The sequence below is a fragment of the Leucoraja erinacea genome, chromosome 3 (assembly GCF_028641065.1).
Source record: "Leucoraja erinacea ecotype New England chromosome 3, Leri_hhj_1, whole genome shotgun sequence".
Classification (NCBI taxonomy): domain Eukaryota; kingdom Metazoa; phylum Chordata; class Chondrichthyes; order Rajiformes; family Rajidae; genus Leucoraja; species Leucoraja erinaceus.
The window spans coordinates 23751871-23771387 of NC_073379.1; the positions used below are offsets into that span (position 1 = coordinate 23751871).

The window sequence follows — 19517 nt, forward strand, 5'->3', positions numbered from 1 at the left end:
CTAGGTTATGGATCAGAGAGCCTCGAACACTCCTGGTGCTTATAAGTTGACAAAATTGGGGAGGAAGAAGGGATGAGAGCTTATGGAAATGTTCATCCCTTTAGTTGGACAAGTTGCAGAAGGGAGTGAGATGCATTTTAAATCCAATTAGTCTTGTCAGTTTTGTATATGTAAAAGGAGGAGGATGGTAGTTAGCATAGACAAAGTAAAATTATATGGACTCTAACCATGATGATTTAATAGTGGAAGTTAAAAATATTCTGAGCAACTAAGAATTATTTTACTTTATTCCATCATTCATCTTTGACCTCCGCACCATTTCTCCAGCGCTTACCTTATATCTCTGCTTTAAATGAAATGAACACAGTTCTCACAGCGTCAGCATAGAGAATTACAAATGTTTATCATCTCTTGAATATATTTCTCATCATCTCAATCAGTATGGTTTGCCCCTTATTTTCAGACTGTGTTCCCTGCTCATTAGACTTCCGAGTTGGGGGAAGCATCCTGCTTGCATAGAAACTATCAGCCTGCCTTTAAGAATTTTGTGTTTTGATAAAATCACCTCTCGTTCTTCTAAACTATAAAGAATATTTTTAACTTCAAGAGTGTTTAATTGACATATTTTAGTTTAGAGATTTTTTTAGTTTAGAGATACAGCGCGGAAACAGGCCCTTCGGCCCACCGGGTCTGTGCCGAACAATGATCCCCACACACACACACACTCTACTACATGCACTATGGTTAATTTACAATGATGCCAAGCCAATTAACCTAGAAACCTGTACATCTTTGGAATGTGGGAGGAAACTGATCTTGGAGAAAACCCACGGTCATGGGGGGGGGGAGACGTATAAACTCCGCACAGACAAGCATCCGTAGTCAGGATCAAACCCGGGTCTCTGCTGCTGTAAGGCAGCAACTGTACAGCTGCGCCACCATGCCGCCCTTATCCACCAATAACAGAACAATTCTTACATGGAAGAACGCAACAGGAATTCTCATAGATAACACATAACAAACAAACATAAAATCAATGAATTAATAACCCCAATATAAAAAACCTTGAAGACCTTAATGCAACCAAAGACAGTCTACAGTTCATAGCTTAGTTAAAGTTTTGTAGTTTTCTTTTTGTAAAGTAGTGCCACTTACTGCAACAAAAATAAACTTGGAACTATTAAAAATATATATTTTTTAAATCTGCAGAGAAAAGAACTTTGTTATTGTGAGTCTGAAACCCTCTGGCTCGTCACCCCCTCTTGACACGATGGTTTTTATAATATGATTTTCTACAATGCTAGGTTTCTTAGGACTGCAGCCGCCCTGTTATAGCAGAACTACCTATACCCATGTTTAATTTAGTTTAGAGATACATCATCCAAACAGATCCTTTGGCCCACTGATTCCACACCGACCTATGATCACCCAGTACACAAGCATTATCCTGCACACTGGGTACAATTTACAGAAGCCAATTAACCTACAAACTTGTACGTCTTTGAAATGTGGGAGCAAACCGAGCTACCCAGTCAATACCCCTGTGGTCACAGGGAGAACATACAAACTCCATACAGACAGCATCCATAGTCAGGATCGAACCGGCGTCTCTGGTGCTGTAAAGCAGCAGCTCTACCGCAGCCCAATGATGTGAGCACTCAGATGCATTCAGAGCATTCAGTTACATAATTTTAAACAATTTTCTGTACTTTATCTCCCTTTGCTTGTTCAATTTATTTATGTTGTCTTTTATCCCACTTACGATATTTCTGGCTTCCTATTCCTGCTTTGACTGTTTCCTGAACCCCTTTGAGGTTTCCGCCTCCTGTGCCAAACTAGTTTAAATCTCTCCAACAACACCTACAAAGCCTGCTGAAAATGGTACTGGTCGCAGCCCTGCTATGTTCAACCTGGCCGATTACTCCCTTACTCCTGTACTTGCATCTTTGTAATACCTTTTTCTTTCCTAATTGCACATTATTTCTCAGTCACGTGTACTAGATGACCTGAGTTCCTTTGATCATCAATATTTATCAATATGTTACCATTTCAAATATACTCTACTTTTTGTCTGTTCTTCATTCTTTGTCCAATGATTAAAACATCGCTGTTTTAGCTTACTAGGGTATTTATCTGATAATTATTTATAAATTTCCCTTAAAATTAATTATCAGAAGTACTTTGGTGAGCAAAAAAGGAGAGCTAAGAATTATTTACAGTTCACATTGGATCCTACAACCAGTGCAGCCTTTAAATGACTATCCATCCCAAATTGTATGAGGTGGAACTGCAGATGCTGGTTTATACCGAAGATCGACACAACGTGCTGGAGTAACTCAGCGGGACAGGCAGCATCTCTGGTGAATGGCCTACTCCTGCACCTATTTTCTATGTATCTATGAATAGGTGACATTTTGGGTCGAGACCCTTCATCAGACTCAGGGAGGGGGACACCGGAGGTATGGGAAGGTACAGAGGAACACCACCTCATATTTTGCTTGGGCAGGTTACAACCCAGCGGCATGAATATTGCTTTCTCTAACTTCAAGTAACCCTTACATTCCCTCTCTCTCCGTCCCTCCCCCAACCTAGTCCTCTTACTTGTTTCACCCGTTGTATTCCTCCGTTATCACCTCGTCCCCATCCAACAATGCACCATTGTGGACTCCATCTCTCCTGTGTCTTCAATGCAGGCACTGCCTTGTTCTGTATTTCCCATACCTCCAGTGTCCCCCTCCCTGACTCTTCGACTGATGAAGGGTCTCGACCCTTAACGTCACCTATTCCTTTTCTTCAGAAATGTTGCCTGACCTGCTGAGTTACTCCAGCATTTTGTGTCTGTATCACCCATCTTAAATTAATTGTGAAGACATTTACTTGAATTTTCACATATTATGGGAATATATTTTCTTTGGTTTAGTGACTAAGGAAGGACTTAGAAAAAGGTTGAAATATGGAAAGGCTGTGAGTTATCAATTTATTTTCTAACAGTTTCGAGCAGTTACTTCACTTCAGGCCGAAATAGTAAGGGAGACAAACTCATACTCATGTATAACTAAGGTTGATTTTCTAATTGTGTTCCTTACTCATTAGAGGTGTTTCTTATTTAGTCCAGCACAAAATCTAAATCAACCAGGCTACTAAACAGTGAATTTGAAGATGACAATGGCAATAAGAAGAAGGCCTTTTTTTCCTGGTCACGAAGAAGTCTTGGACAAACTCAGAACAGGAAAGGGAATGGAGATTCACATGTTGGTAAGTATTATCAATCCTGCATAAGTTTTAATAACAGTTTGCTTTATTAATCTTATGATCTTATGACCAAACCTTGGCAAATGGGGATCTATAAAGAAAGGGTGGGGTTGGGGGGGGGGGGGGGGGGGTGGTGGCAGATAACGAGAGTGAGTGGATTGTAAGAGATTCCATAATTTCATTAAAAGGAATAAACTAAAGAAGTTGAGTGGTCCCTTAAAGACATGGTGGAATTTTACTTCAGGGAATAAGGAACTGACGGAGGAGGGATACAACTTTTCTCCTTGGAAGTTTGATCCAAAGAGAAACTGCAGATAATGATGGGTCTAGTAGAGAATGAGGTACTGAAAGAGATCAGAATTAGTTAAAGAAAGACATTGCTGGAGACATCTGTGTGATTGAAATTGACAGTCAGATGATCAACATCCCCGAGTTTTGAAAGAAGCAGCTTTAGGTTTGCAAATGAATTTGCCACCATATTTAAAAATAGGATAGATTCTGGAATGTGTCCTGCAGAATGGAAGAAAGCAAATGTGACATTCCTACTTATAAAAGGCAGGCTAGGGAGTGCTGGGTGCCACCAACCTATTAGCTTAATTTCAGTCTTAGGATAAATCCAGGACTTGCTAATGAATGATGTAATAACACAACATCTAGAAAATAGTAATAGGGTTGATCAGAACTAGGAACTAAGAACTCGAGAATGCTGGTGCTGGAAGCTATAGTGCCAATCTGCTCAGGTATGTTTAATTTCCTCCTTAATGCAGGTATAAGAGAGCTCTCAGCACCTAGTCTTTCCTCCGGTCTTTCCACCACCTTTGGAAACTCTTATTGCTGTTTATAAATGAGGACCAAAGTTGTGCCAATGAAAGCCAAAGAAGCCATTCTGAGACTGAGAAACAAGAATAAAATTTTTAGAGACATCAGCCAAACATTAGGCTTACCAAAATCAACTGTTTGGAACATCATTAAGAAGAAAGAGAGCACTGGTGAGCTTACTAATCGCAAAGGAACTGGCAAACCAATGAGTGTACAGAAATACAGAGGCTGCACTGCAAGATGCAAACCACTGGTTAGCTGCAAAAATAGGATGGCCAGGTTAAAGTTTCCCATGATGGCTGCAATAAAGGCCTGGCAGAGCATCACCAGAGAAGACACCCAGCAACTGGTGATGTCCATGAATTGCAGACTTCAAGCAGTCATTGCATGCAAAGGATATGCAACAAAATACTAAACATGACTACTTTTATTTACATGACATTGCTGTGTCCCAAACATTATGGTGCCCTGAAATGGGGGGGGGTGGGGGGGGGGATGTATAAACACGGCTGTAATTTCTACATGGTGAAACCAAAATGTATAAAAATGGCCTTTATTAAAATCTGACAATGTGCACTTTAACCACATGTGATTTTTTTCTATTACAAATCTCAAATTGTGGAGTTAATATGGCAAATAAATGATGGGTCTTTGTCCCAAACATTATGGAGGGCACTGTGAGTACACAGTTAAAGATGTACCATACATGTGCAAAGGTGCAGCTCATAGATCAATCCTGACCTCTGGTGCTGTCTCTGTGGAGTTTACACACTCTCCCTGGGAGAGCCTGAGTTTCTTCCTGGTGCTCTGGTTTTCTCCCACATCCCAAAATGGGTGGGTGATATAAATTTCCCCTAGTACAAAGATGTGGTAAAATCTAGGTAGAGTTGTTGGGAACATGGGGAGAATAAACTGCTCGGGAAGGATTAGTGTAAAATAAAAATAAGTGGGAGGTGATCGGCACAGACTTGGTGGACCAAAGTGTGTCAAGGGATATGGGGTTAAGGCAAAACAAAATGATGTTGAGGTGGAAGATCAGCCATGCCAAATGAATGGTGAAACAGGCTTGGGGTCGATGGCTTACCTCTAATTCTTGTGTTCCTATTTGAAATTGATTACAATGCTTCATCGAAGATTAGTAATTAAATGCGGTAGACTTGGGATGAAATCTAATCAGAAACTAAGGTTTCCTAATTTTGAACAAATGTCCTTGATTTTTGTAAACAGCTGATTTGACAATGTAAGATTACCTTCAGCAGAGTTCAGTGCAAGTAACATTTACAGTGAGTTATCCATCTGATAGTGTGTTAATGTAGTATGTTAGTAAATGTACTGCAGAAGATTTCAGATTTGATCTATATTCTGAACTGAGCTCAGTAATCTTGTGCATACTGCTATTGTTGCAGGTTGCTCATTGCACCAGAAAGTCATGTTGGGGTTTGCACATCCTCTCCATGGCCCTTAATGATGTGCTCGCAAATTATCCCCAGGGTATGTTAATGACTGGGTATAGGGATTTCTCTCTGGTAACGTGTGTTTGTTTATATATAGACACAAGTCGCTGGAGTAACTCAGCGGGTCAGGCAGCATCTCTGGAGAAAAAGGATGGGCGACATTTCGGGTTGGGACCCTACTGACCCAAAACATCAGCCATCCTTTTACTCGAGATGCTGCCTGAACCCGCTGAGTTACTCCAGCACCTTGTGTCTATCATTGGTATAAACCAGCATCTGCAGTTCCTTGTTTTTACATTGGTGTTTGTTATAAGTTCATTTCAGAAGTCCATGCTTAGAAAGGGGCCATTGGAGTGTGGCCCATTATGGGCTGAAGGAATCTTGCTGATGTTTTTTGCTGTTGAGCAGTGCATCCATTCTCAAAAGTCTGTGCCCAGGCACAAATAGTTTATGCTGAAATACTGAGATTGGTTAATATCAGAGACAACAAGGTATTCTGGATAAAGTTTGAATACTGCACATTCATTGAACCACTGCAGATTTCATTAAACCCTTTTTTAGTTTTTACCTATTTAAATGTACAATTAGGAATAATTCGAGATGTATTAAGCTACTGTAGGGTGTTTTAAATCTAGAAAATTCAGGAAAGCTCCTTAGTGTTTATGCAATAAATATTGTTTCACTCACTAGACCTCTCTACAAGTAACGGGCTGTCTCAGTGGCATCGTGAATCATTCGGATCCATGTCTTCATCCACTAGCACAGAGTTAATGACAGCTGACTGTCCAGGAAATAACAGACAAGAGGTTAGTGCAAGTGGAAGATATGTTAGTTGTACCATAATTCACGTAGTGCTTCTGCTAGTAGTGATTCTTAACCACTGTTTCAACACATTTGCTTGATAATGTTTCTGCAACTCCAGGTGGTTTACATTAGAATAGGAGGGAATCGTTAATTCTGTATGTTTCAAGATTACTCACTGAAAAGTATTTAGCCTGCTGACAGAAGGTAGAGGTTTTGTTTATAGTCTCTGTCTGTGGAAGTGTAGAGGGGACATTATAATTCTCCGCAGCCTCAATGGGGAGAGCAAAATTGCTCAAAAAGTTGAATTCCCAACACTGCAGTGATCCTATCAGCAACGTACACATGGGTGGACCATAATCAGACTGCCTTACCAAAGCTCATGTTAAAATACACATGGGACTAATGTCATTCAAGGTGCCATCGTGAAGTGGAATCAAGCAAGGAGCTGTACAGAAGAAGGGGAAGGGGGGGGGGGGAGGACAGGACAGAGTCAGGGATAGGAACAACTTAAAAAAAACCGGACACATTAACTTTAATATGATGTTTTCATAACTACACTCTCATCTACATGTGTTTGAAAATCCTAGATATGTTTAAACTGTTATCCTTAAGAATTGGTGGCGCACAGTGGTGCAGTGGTAGAGCTGCTGCCTGACAGCACCAGAGACCCGGGTACGATCCTGACTACGTGTGTTGTCTGTTCAGAGTTTGTACGTTCTCCCTGTGATTCTTCCTGGGACCTGTGTGGGTTTTCTCCGGGTGCTCCGGTTTCCTCCCACACTTCAAAGATGTACAGGTTTGCCAGTTAATTGGCTTTGATAAAATTGCGAATTGTCCCTAATGTGCAGGTGGTGCTATCGTACGGCGTGATCGCTGGTCAGTGCGGACTTGGTGGGCTGCTGTATCTCTATCTCAAAAGTCTAATCACATTATAAGAATTACATTACATAAGCGTGTCACTGTATTTCAGTATATGCAACAATTATAAACCTATACCTGTACTTAATTCTTTAGCTTATGAGCGACTAATGCTGAAATCATTAAAAAAGCCAGATGATTGTCCAACATCCTCCACCACCCGTACTCCAATATCTCCAATGCCTTCTAAAGCCAATCTCACCACCAGCGAGTGCAGTCTTCCTATGAGTCTTCAATTGGCCTGTGCATAATGACCTCTTGAGCCCAGGCCCAGTAAAGGAGGACTGGTAGCGCTTTTCTTTAGACTTTAGAGATACAGCACGAAAACAGGCCCTTATGGCCATCGTGTCCACGCTGACCAACGATCACCCCGTACACTAACACTACACATTAGGATCAATTTACAATTTAACTGAAGGCAATTAACCTACAAACCTGTACGTCTTGGAGTATGGGAGGAGACCGGAGCGCCGAGAGAAAACCCACAATGTCACGGGAGAACATGCAAACCCCGTACAGACAGCATCCGTAGACAGGATCCAACCTGGTGCTGTAAGGTAGCAACTCTACTGCTGCACCACTGTGCCACCCCCATTTCTGATCGTGAAATCTTACAACATCTGGGCTTAAGACCCACACGATCCTAATTCAGACACAAGAATATCAAGGCACTCGAATGATCTTGTGCATCAGCGTTTTGATGAATAATTAAGCCCTGTGCCAAATGTTCTGAGTGTGTTCTTTAAGATTTCCTGGCACAATGCCCAGATGTGAGCATGCTTTGATGCACACACCGACAGACACACACAGACAGGTCCATACTCATACAAAGACATGTGCATACAAGTACAGTAGAAACAAGAACTGCAGATTCTGAACTACGAAGTGCTGGAGTAACTCAGTGGGTCAGGCTGTATCTCTAGAGGACATGGATAGGTGACATTTCTGACTGAAGAAGGGTCTCGACCTGAAACTTTACCTAACCATATTCTCCAGGGATACTGCTTGACCTGCTGAGTTACTTCAGCACTTTTTTTCACATACATGTACACACGTATATATACACACACAGACATGTACTCGCACATATGCACATTTACATGAACATACATGCACCCACATACACAATATGAATGTGATACTTTAACCATTTATTGATAACTTCCTACGTATGGTGAATGTTTTCCATCTCATCTATCTTAAATTGATGGCATTTATTTTAATCTATAATGCTGCTGTAAGATTCACTTGTGAATTATATTCTCGTGGCTGCCTATCCAGTGTTCAATTCTGATTTAAAATCTTCTTTTTCTTTGAAGCCTGATTCCACCAAAGTGCCTGCGACAGAAAAAGAAAAGTCTTCAAGACACTGCACTGTGATTCTTCCCGATGGTTCCTTGCGCACACTTTCAATCCAGTCTGGCATTTCTATTCGGCAATTGTTGACGGATCTGTGTGAAAAGCTACAAATTCAGCTAGCAGCCACAGACCTCTTCCTGGTGGGGGGTGACAAGGTATGTCATGCAGCTTTGTGCATCCTATCCAGCCTACTTAGACTGGGGTCAATATGATTTCCCACTTTTCTGTCTCCTCATGATGGACAGAGAGGGCCATAGCCAATTTACAATCGGGGGCAACTCTTCACAATTTTGCTGTTCAATGAGAACGGAAAATATCACAGTGGGGCGGCACAGTGGCGTAGCTGGTAGAGTTGCTGCCTTACAGCTCCAGAGACCCAAGTTCAATCCTGACTATGGCTGCTGTCTGTACGGAGTTTATACGTTCTCACTGTGACTGCGTGGGTTTTATCCGGATGATCCGGTTTCCAAAGATTTGTAGGTTAATTGACTTTGGTTTTAAAAAAAATGTAAAATTGTAAATTATCTCTAGTGTAGGATAGCACTAGTGTACACGGTGATCGCTAGTCGGCGCGGTGTCGGTGGGCCCAAGGGCCTGTTTCCACGCTGTATGTCTAAAGTCACACTGATATTTTGGAGAGGCTTCTGGATGTGCAGAGAAAGCAAGGGTGAAATGAAAGTAGCAGAGTAAGGCAGAGATAGCTGAGCCTTTGCTCTTAAAGGTGTGTGGATGAATAGATGGATATTCAAAGGCGGTCAGACTGGACGGCACATTGGAAGGCAAGGAGGCAAATGAGGTGGACTAAGCTGTGAAGAAATTCCAGATGGGCATTTTCAATTATTTATAATGTTGTACTGGGAACTATGGGAGATTGACCAAGCACCAGAGAGCAGAATTGGATATCGGTAGGAGAATACCAAACTGAGCTTTACGGAAATTGGTTTGCACATGTCAGCAGTGAGAAGGAGATGGAGAAATCTCCGTAATTGCACAGTTGGGAATAAGGGCTGCACTCTTTCTTGTATGAGTGAGAATGGGTGGGAATTAAAATGAATATTAGAACAGCTGAGAGATAGTAACAAAAAGAGGGATATGAGTGGCACGGGGAGAAAGTAGCGTAGAATAATGCTAGTTTGAATAGTTGAAGCATGAAAATAATTCCAGGTTGAGTTATTGGGAACATATGCTGGAGGACTAGAGAATGATAATTGTTCAAAAAGGGATGCAAGGAGAAGCCCATACATATTGATGGCAGTGAAGGAATTAGAAAATGAAAATACTAATGGAGGAAGGGGAGAAATGGGTGCACATCCAAGTGAAAAGGGGGGATGAAAGGGGGTGGGGGTTATTTATTGGTTAATTATCTAACTAACTAACCTACAAACATTCTCTGAAGCAACCCTTCGACATTTGAACTTCCTACTTCAATGGAAATGTTACCACCAAGCAATGACGGACTGGCCAGGGTGTCAGCTTGCTCGATGGCAAGTGGGCCCCTGATGAAGCGATAGCAAGTGATGGCAAGTGGGCCCCTGTTAAATGGTAACATTGTAGTTGTGGGTGGGCCCCCTTTGTCTCCTGGCAACCAGCATTTTTAGACCCAGTCTGCCACTGCCACCAAGACCATATGAATGACTGAATATTTTAATTCTACTTGTTTTATCTTTTTTAAGCCTCTTGTACTTGATCAAGACTGCTGCACGTTAAATTCAAGGGAGATTCGAATAGAAATGCGAACACTATTTCGGTAAGTAATCATGCTACTATGAAACCTGTTGTACTATTCAGTAAGTTCATGGCTGTTTTGTATCATAACACCATTAGACACCTTAGTTCTGTTAAAGATTAATGATGCTCGGCTTTAAATTTTTTATTTGATCTACATTTTGAAGATTGCATCAACAAAACAGAATCAAATGCATTTTAAATAAAACGTTAAAATGTTAAATACCGTATTTTACACTGAATGATACATGTGCAATAACTGGCTGCAATACAAGAAATCAGTTTAGTCTTGACAAAGAAAGAGTTATTGGATATTCTAGACTAACACCATAAATATATTAACTTTTCTAGGTAGACACAAAGAGTTGAACAGGTCAGGCAGCATCTCTGGAGCAAAAGGATAGGTGACAATTTGGGTCGGAATCCTTCTTCAGACCAGTAAAAACCAACATCTGCAGTTCCTATTTATTACAATTTAAAACCTGTCCTATTCATGTACCTGTCTAACTGTTTCTTAAATGTTGGGATGGTCCCAGCCTCAACCACCTCCTCTGGCAGCTTGTTCCATACACCCTTTATGTTAAAAGGTACCCCTCAGATTCCTATTAAATATTTTCCCCTCACCCTCCTGGTCCTCGATTCCCCTACTCTGGGCAAGAGACGGTGCATCTACCCGATCTATTCCCCTCACGATTTGATACACCTCTATAAGATCACCCCTCATCCTCCAGCGCTCCAAGGAATAGAGACCCAGCCTACTCAACCTCTCCCTATAGCTCACACCCTCTAGCCCTTGCAACATCCTCATAAATCTTCTCTGAAACCTTTCAAGCTTGACAATATCTTTCCTATAACATGGTGCTCAGAACTGAACACAATATTCTAAATGTGATGTCACCAACGTCTTATACAGCTGCAACATGACCTCCAGCTAATCCAAGCCGTATGATCCAAAACAAACATTTAAAGTCTCCCAGTCTGTGAAAATTAGGCAGGATAGTTGAAGTGTGGTGACATGATGATTAAATATCACCAAGATACAGGTAGCAGACTTGGGATGCAAGAAGACCTCATAAGTTATCACACAATGAACAATGTTCCACTGTGGCTGTGGACTGGATTGGTAAAGATTAAGGAGGACAATAGTGTCGCTTTTTGAATACGATGAATACCAGAATAAAAATTAAATGAGATTATGAAATTACTATGGTAAGAAAAAACAAAAGTTATTAATTATGGAAATCCTTATAGAAGTTGAATCTTAAAAGCAGTGAGGTTGAAAGCAGATGGCTATAAATATGTCAACACTTTTATTTCAGACTGGATCTTGTTCCTATAAATAGATCTGTTGGTTTAAAGGCCAAGCCTACCAAACCAGTGGCTGAAGTGCTCCGACCAGTGGTGGCAAAATATGGCTTGAATCTCGGCGAGTTAGTGGCTAGAATTGTAAGTATACAGACACAATAACAAAGCTACTTCATGCTGCTCTTCTGCGAGCAGTATGCCCAGAGTTAAGCACTCCTACAAGTCAGTGATGACAGAGGTCTGTGATCCACAGACCTTGGGGGCATGGCGAACGATGAGCAATGTACCAGGGTAATAGGTTAACAATCTTTGTTTGTGTTCAGTTCCTGTAAATATAATGTATCATCTGAAAAGTTTCCCATATTCATGTTCATATGTCATTGGGGCAGAATTAGGCCATTTGGTACATCGAGTCAACTTCGCCATTCATTCATGGCTGATCAATCTTGTCCTCTCAACTCCATTTTCCTACTAATCAAGAATCTGTCAATCTCCGCCTTATAAATACTCAATGACTTGGCTCCACAGCCGTCTGTGGCAATGAATTCCACAGATTCAGCATCCTCCTATCTCCTTTCTAAAGGTGAGTCCTTTTATTCTGAAGCTAGGACCTCTGGTCCTGGACACTCCCACGAGTGGAAACATCCTCTCCACATATCCAGGTCTTTCACTATTCAGTAAGTTTCAATGAGGTCCCTCCCATCCTTCTAAACTCCAGCGATTACAGGCCCAGTGTCATCAAACACTCATCATATGTTAACCCAATTATCCCCGGGATCATTCTCGTAAACCACCTCTGAACCCTCTCCAATGCTGGCATATCAATCCTCAGATAAGGGGTCAAAACTGCTCACAATACTCCAAAAGCGGTCATATGGATGACACATTTTCAAGCATACTGCATAATTTGCCTTTCAACCTGCCTTAATTTGTATACTTGTGCTTCACTTCTCCAATTTAAGTCTCCAACGAGGCATTTAGTCTACACAGCATTTACACGTTAGCTTCTATTGGAACCATTTATAATGACCATCACCCCACCACACCAGGATAATCCCAGCTCTAGTGTAAATAGATCCAAGACTTTTGAGTATGTTTAAAAAGCTACTGGTTGCAAATGTAATTATTGCCGCTTAGTCAGCCTATAGTAAAACGGAATGAGCAAGAAATAGCATGTGAAAGCTAAATAAGCATGTGCATTTAGATTGCGATTTTGCATTCTGTACTCTTGAGTACCTTTCTTCCTTTGTTCATTGCTTTTACTGAGAATCAGATATTGTGCTGTGTTTTCATTCTGCAGAACGGGGAATCTGAAATTTTAGATCTTGGAGTTCCTATCTCCAACCTTGATGGGCGCCGTGTTGTTCTAGATATTGCAGATCATGTTAAGGGGAAAGGTATGTATGGTGTATGATGTATAAGTTTTACCCCTCTAAATGCTTCTTTTACTCTCTTAAACTTAATGCATATTACAGATTAGTTGGCTGATGAATAAATTTGCCAAGTAATTTTATTTATTGTTTGAATCAAATTTGTCAAGAAGATAAATGTGGCAGCACTGTAGTGCAGCGGGTAGAGCTGCTGCCTCACAGCGCCAGTGACCCGGGATCTATCCTGACCTCAGGTGCTGTTTATGTATAGTTTGCACGTTCTCCATGTGACCGCGAGTTTCCTCCCGGAGCTCCCGTTTCCTCTCACATCCCAAAGACGTGCAGATTTGTAGGTTAATTGGCCTCTGTAAATTGCCCCGAGTGCACAGGAAGTGGATGAGAAAGTGGGATAACATAGAACTAGTGTGAATGGCTGATCAATGATCGGCATAGACACGGTGGGATGAAGGTTGAGTTCCCATGCTGTGATACTTAACTAACTAAACATAATAAATGGGATGCAACATGGATCACAGTGACAATAATGTAAAATGATCACATGGTTTTCATGGATAACTAAAAGTATACCTGCATTTAAAAACAAAAGATGATGAAAATACTACTGTGTGTCACCGTTTTATGCTCTTCCACTACTTTGCATGTGCCCTTTGCTGCTACAGCAGCGTTAAGCTTCCCACCACTGACTCATTCTCTATCCATGGCTCTCTCCATTGTTGCACAACATTCTTTCTTCAGGCCTTTCTGCTCCTTCCCATACATTTATATTCAGCATTGTCCTCAGTACAAAATTCATCTTCCCGATAACGCTCAGCCCCTCAATCTTAGTTTTAGTTTAATTTCGAGATAAAGTGCGGAAACTGGCATTTTGGCCCACTGAGTCCGCGCTGACCCGCAATCCCCACACATTAACACTAACCCACGCACACCAGGGACAATTTACAATTTTACCAAAGCCAATTAGCCTATAAACCTGCTCGTGTTTGGAGTGTGGGAGCACCTGGAGAAAATCCACGGGGTCACGGGGAGAACGTACAAACTCTGTACAGACAGCACCCGTAGTCAGTATGGAACCTGGTCTCTGGTGCTGTGAGGCAGCAACTCTACCGCTGCACCATCTTCTGGCACTCCCTTTCTTATCTGTATGATTCATATCTTTTAAGCACTCGGTTAAATTTGCAGGTTCCTGCTGATTAGTTGTTTGTTGTCATCATTGTTATAAAAATCACCTCTTTCCCTCTTCAGACCTTCCCTCTTTGGATCTTCAGTTTCAGTTTAGTTTATTGTCATGTGTACTGAGGTGCAGTGAAAAGCTTTTGTAGCGTGCTATCCAGTCAGCAGAAAGACAATCCGTGACTACAATCGAGCTGTTTACAGTGGATAGATACATAATAAGGGAATCATGTTTAGTGCAAAATAAAGCCATCAAGAGGCTTCCCTCTTCTGATCTTCTCTCTTTATCCTCCAGTCCTATAGTGTCACAACCTCACAAAGCTCACTTTCCCTCTCTTACGCTTAATTTGATTGAATAATATACTGTTATGGAAATAAAGGAAACTGCTTCGGGCAGCATCTGTGAAAACAGAGAGCAAGTGATAACAAATTGGTTTGAAAACATTTGAGTTGTGTATTGGAGTGAGAAGCAGCACCAATGCAATCATCAATGTACCAGACAAAGTGGTGAAGGAGGGGGCTGCAGCAAGGGCTGTTCCACATATCTCACAGAGATGGGTGCAGATTGAACCCATGTGGATTCCCATAAACCTGCCTTTGATTTGGAGGAGGTTGGAGAAATCAGTTGTTCAATGTGACAATGAGTTCAGCTGGGCTGGTGGTGGAGGGTGCGGGTTAGACCCCTTTTCAAAGAAGTGAAGGCCCTTGGATCGTTGTGGCATGGGATAGCATGGAAACATGCCCTTCAGCCCAACTCATCTATGTTGACCAAGATGTCCCATCTGAGCTAGTTCCATTTACCATTTTAACCCATATCCCTCCAAAATTTCCTAACCATGTACATGTCTAAGTGTATTTTTAAATGTGATTATTGTACCTGCCCCAACTATTTCCTCTGGCAGCTCATTCCATATGTCCTCCATGCTCTCTGTGGAAAACGTTACCCCTCAGGTTCCTGATAAATCTTTTCCCTCTCATCTCAAACTTATGTCGTCTAGTTCTTGATTTTTCTAACCTGAGAAAAAGACCGTGCATTCATCTTATCTATTCTCCTCATGACTTTCTGCATCTATATCAGATCACCCCTTGGCCTCCTGCACTGCAAAGAATAAAGTCCTAGCCTGCCCAACCTCTCCCTATAGCTCAGACCCTCGAGTGTAGAACGATTGGACACCAGGGTTAAAATGAGCCATTTGGGACCATTGTCAAAGTAGTGGCGGGCATTGCAGATGTTATGGTTGAAATTGAAAGACTCTGGCTATGGAGAGAAAGAATAGTCAAGAAATGACAGGAAGAAATAAGCTGGTCAAGAACAGACTGAAATTATGGGTCTTCTGGGACAATCTTGCTTCTGATCATGGGGACGAGGTTGAGGTGGACTTTGTATTGTTGTGACTTTATTGGGTAGGAGGCTGTGGAGGGTAGATCTCCAGAGGGAATGAGGTGAATGATTGGCAATGTGGAAGACATTGGCCTAATGTTCAGTGGGAGGATCTTGGCTCACTGGGACCATGATCAAACCAGGCCTTGAGTATTTGCAGCATTCGGTTATTTCACATTTTTAGCAGCTGCCATGTTTAGTTGCGCATAGCTTCAGCATTGATTTTTGTTCTTTATCGTCTGCTTCTTTCATTCCCTTCTAGTCCCACCTCCACAAGCAAACTGTGATTCCCAAACCTCACCATCCCCTCTCATCTGGCATCACCACATGGCCTGGTCTCTTTTTCCCACATTTTTTTTCCATTCAGTCCCACTTGGTCTCTTTCCCACAGATTTTCTGTTAATTCTCTGCTACTCTAAACATGCTATCTGGCCTGCCCCCTGAGTATTTCCCTCTTAAATATAGCCAATGAACTGGCCTCAAGAATCATAGTCCAGAGTGATCACTCTCTGCGTGACAGTATCATTTAGGGCAGCATCCTTAAGCTGTGCCCTTGCGGTAGAGTTGCTGCCATCTTCCTCACATCTAGCGCCCAACCCCTTAAGAATTTTGTAAGGGTAAGAAAGCCTAGAGAGTATAAACCAAGTCTATCCAGTCTTTCTTCATAAGACAGTCCTGACATCCCAGCTTCATCTGGTGAACCGTACACTCCCTCTATGAATGTTTGTACAGATTCTCAAAACTGTACCCAATACTCCAGGTGTGGTCTCACGTGGGACCCTGTTTAGAACCTCAGAATCAAATCCTTTCCAGTTTAACTCCATTCGCTTTCTTTACTGCCAACGATGTGCAGGTTGACTGTGGTTTAATTGGCTTCAGTAAAAATTGTCCTAAATAAAATGTCCCCAGTGTGTAGGATAGTGTTAGTGTACGGGGATCGCTGGTCAGTGCAGACTTGTTTGGCCGAAGTGCCTGTTTCAGCACTGTATCTCTAAACGAAACTAAACTAAATATGGCTTGGAAATGGGTCATTCACGCAAGTGCATGCAAACCATCGTCACACCAAGTCCATGACAATCATCAAATTCACTAAATCTAACTACATCCCATTTTATTCTCCCCATGTACTATCTTTTCATTTCAGATTTTCAAAATCTTTTTTCTTTTTTTAAATATGCTAAATTGATGCCTTGAGTAAAAATTCCATACCATATACATTTGTTGCTGAAGTTGTAGAATGTCACGAGAGAAATATAATCACCTGCAACAAAAAAAAACAACCTGCTGCAGTACGTCCTTTAGCAAGTGGATAGATGCCTGGTTTCCAAAGATACAAAGTGCTGGAGTAACCAGGTACTTGTCGGACTTTGTCCTGTTCCCCCTATCTTCCAGCTTTCTGAACCCACAATCGTATTGCAAGGAAACAGGCCCTTAAAAAGCCCTCCAGCTTTCTCAACCGCCCACCCACAATCGGTCTGAAGAAGGCCCTAATCCGAAACATCACCTATTCATGTTCTCCAAAGATGCTGCCTGATCCAGTCAATCTTGGCCAATTCCGTTATTTCTTTTAAGTTCACGTGGGTTTTCAGGACTGCTTTTCCTCCCACCCTCCAACGATGTGCATTTTTGTGGGTTTAATTGGCTTCAGTAGAGTTACTACAGAGTGTCCTTTAGCAATGTTTATTTATAATCGGATTTCAGCATCTGCAGTCTCTTGTGTGTACAAATGTAATCATCCACCTGAAATAGGTTGAAAAAAAATGAATGTATAACTTTACTCTGTCACTGACCAAGATTCTTTTCCAAACACTTCCAGCAGGAAAATGGAGGTATTCCCAAATGTCTGCATTCTCTGTGGAAATATTGTAACCTGTGACACTGTTAGTGATTTACTGTACTTTAGACTTTACTTTGGAGATACAGCGTGGAAACAGGCTCTTCAGCCCACCGAGTCCATGTTGACCAGCAATCACCCTGTACACTAGCACAATCCTACACACTATGGACAATTTACAGAAGCCAATTCATTTACAAACCCACACTCCTTTGGAGTGCAGAAAGATACTGGAGCACCCAGAGAAAACCCACATGGTCAGAGGGAGAAAGTACAAACTCCAAGCAGGCAGCATCCATAGTCAGGATCGAACCTGGGTCTCTTGCACTGGAAAGGGCCTGTCCCACTTTCACAACCTAATTCAGGACCTCTGCCGAGTTTGCCCTTGACTCATGCCCGCAGCATGGTCATCACGAGGTCGTAGCAGGTCGTGATGCTAATCGTAGGTACTCGTGGCATCAAATAGGTCTGGGCGTTTTTCTAGCATGATGAAAAATGTCCACGAGTAAAAAAGGTCGTGAATTAGGTCGTGAAAGTGGGACAGGCCCTTATGGCAGCAACTCTACCGCTGCACCACTGCCGCCCTTCTGCCGCGATTGTGAAGAAAAACTGGTTGCACTGTGAATAATGTTGTTGATGTTAACTGCCTTGCACTTGATCAGAGAAAAAGCAAATCAAATTATCTGCTAGTCATCTGGATAATTGTTGACTTACAGACAGACAGAAGAACACAGGAGATAAAGTCAGCTCTTCCAATAATGGCACACACAATCAAACTGGAAAGGTAATCTTTGTTTTTATAATGCAGTTATTATTTTACACAAACTAGTATTTCACAAAAGTTACTAATATGAAGGAATCGATGTGCTTTACTCTGTACAATCCCATTTAAATACATCAATTTCTCACTTGTATTCAAGTATGAGGATTGTTGGTCCAGTTCCTTGCTGCTTCACCCATTTTTAGTTTGCGCTTCCCCTTATTCGATTTACATGTTCATCTTACATTTCTGCAGCTGCTAATGTTTACAATGCACTATATCTCTCATTAACGCCAATCAATGTTATCAATATCAGGAAGCTGGAAGACCTCTGGGAAAACCCTCTTCAGTGAAAGTGAGAGGAGAAAATGGAAAATCTTCCAAAGATGCACTGGTTCTGAAGAAAGAAGAACTAATTCAAAGGGCAAATAGGAAGAGACAGCAAAAGCTAAACATGGATGAGGTGGAAGGTAAATTATGTACTGGAGTAAAAATCCAGATCAGATCAGTTTATTGTCACATAGATACCAGGGTGCAATAACTTGTTTAGTTCTATGTTTATTATTGTCAGGTGTAACCGATGTACTGTGAAAATCTTAGTTTTACATGCCATTTAATTCAATCAGATTATACGATACATAAATGCATTCAAATCAAACTCAAGTACAACAGATAGAACAAAGGGGAAGATACCAAGTGCAGAATGTAGTTCTCAATATTGTAGCACATGAAGTTCACAGAGTAAACTGTGTACATACAGGCTATCCATAGATTCTGCTGTTTCGCACACATTGTTGTATTCACATGAGGCTTGGGAGAGGGCGCAGAAGAGAATGCTGCTGGATCAGGTGGTTTTCATAAATTGATTGATTTGAACATGTATAAGGATAACTATATGTTATGTAATATTTAGACATGTTCATAAATTATGGCAGCAGAATTAGGCCATTCGGCCCATCAAGTCTACTCCACCATTCAATCATGGCTGATGTATCTTTCCCTCTCAACCCCACTCTCCTGCCTTCTCCACATACCCCCTGACACCCATACTAATCAAGAACCTGGCAATCTCCTCCTGAAAAATTGACTTGGCCACCACCTTTTGTGGCAAAGAATTCTACAGATTCACCACCCTCCGACTAAAGAAATTCCTCTTAATTTCCTTTCAAAAGACGCATCCTTTTATTCTGAGGCTATGGCCTCTGTCCTAGACCAGTTTCAATGAGACCCCCCCCCCCTTCATTTTTGGCCATAAGGAGAGGCTGGAGAAGCTTGTATTGAAGCGTTGGAGGCTGTGGGGTGATCAGAGAAGTACATACAATTATGAGCGGCATTGATGGGGGTA

At 41.6% G+C, this 19517-nt stretch overlaps 1 protein-coding gene across 3 annotated transcripts in view; it reads left to right on the plus strand.

Moving 5' to 3' along the window:
- Positions 1–19517, plus strand: part of rgs12b (regulator of G protein signaling 12b) — a 138584-nt gene that overhangs the window by 98751 nt on the left and 20316 nt on the right. For all 3 annotated transcript variants that reach the window (XR_008723152.1, XM_055632296.1, XM_055632297.1), the window contains 8 exons: positions 3111–3255; positions 6216–6331; positions 8567–8761; positions 10280–10353; positions 11651–11777; positions 12937–13033; positions 18129–18196; positions 18489–18642. Coding sequence is in view for 2 of the 3 variants with exons in the window: in XM_055632296.1 (XP_055488271.1) it covers positions 3111–3255; positions 6216–6331; positions 8567–8761; positions 10280–10353; positions 11651–11777; positions 12937–13033; positions 18129–18196; positions 18489–18642 (976 nt within the window). In the remaining variant the exon portion in view is untranslated. The remainder of the gene's footprint in view (positions 1–3110; positions 3256–6215; positions 6332–8566; positions 8762–10279; positions 10354–11650; positions 11778–12936; positions 13034–18128; positions 18197–18488; positions 18643–19517) is intronic.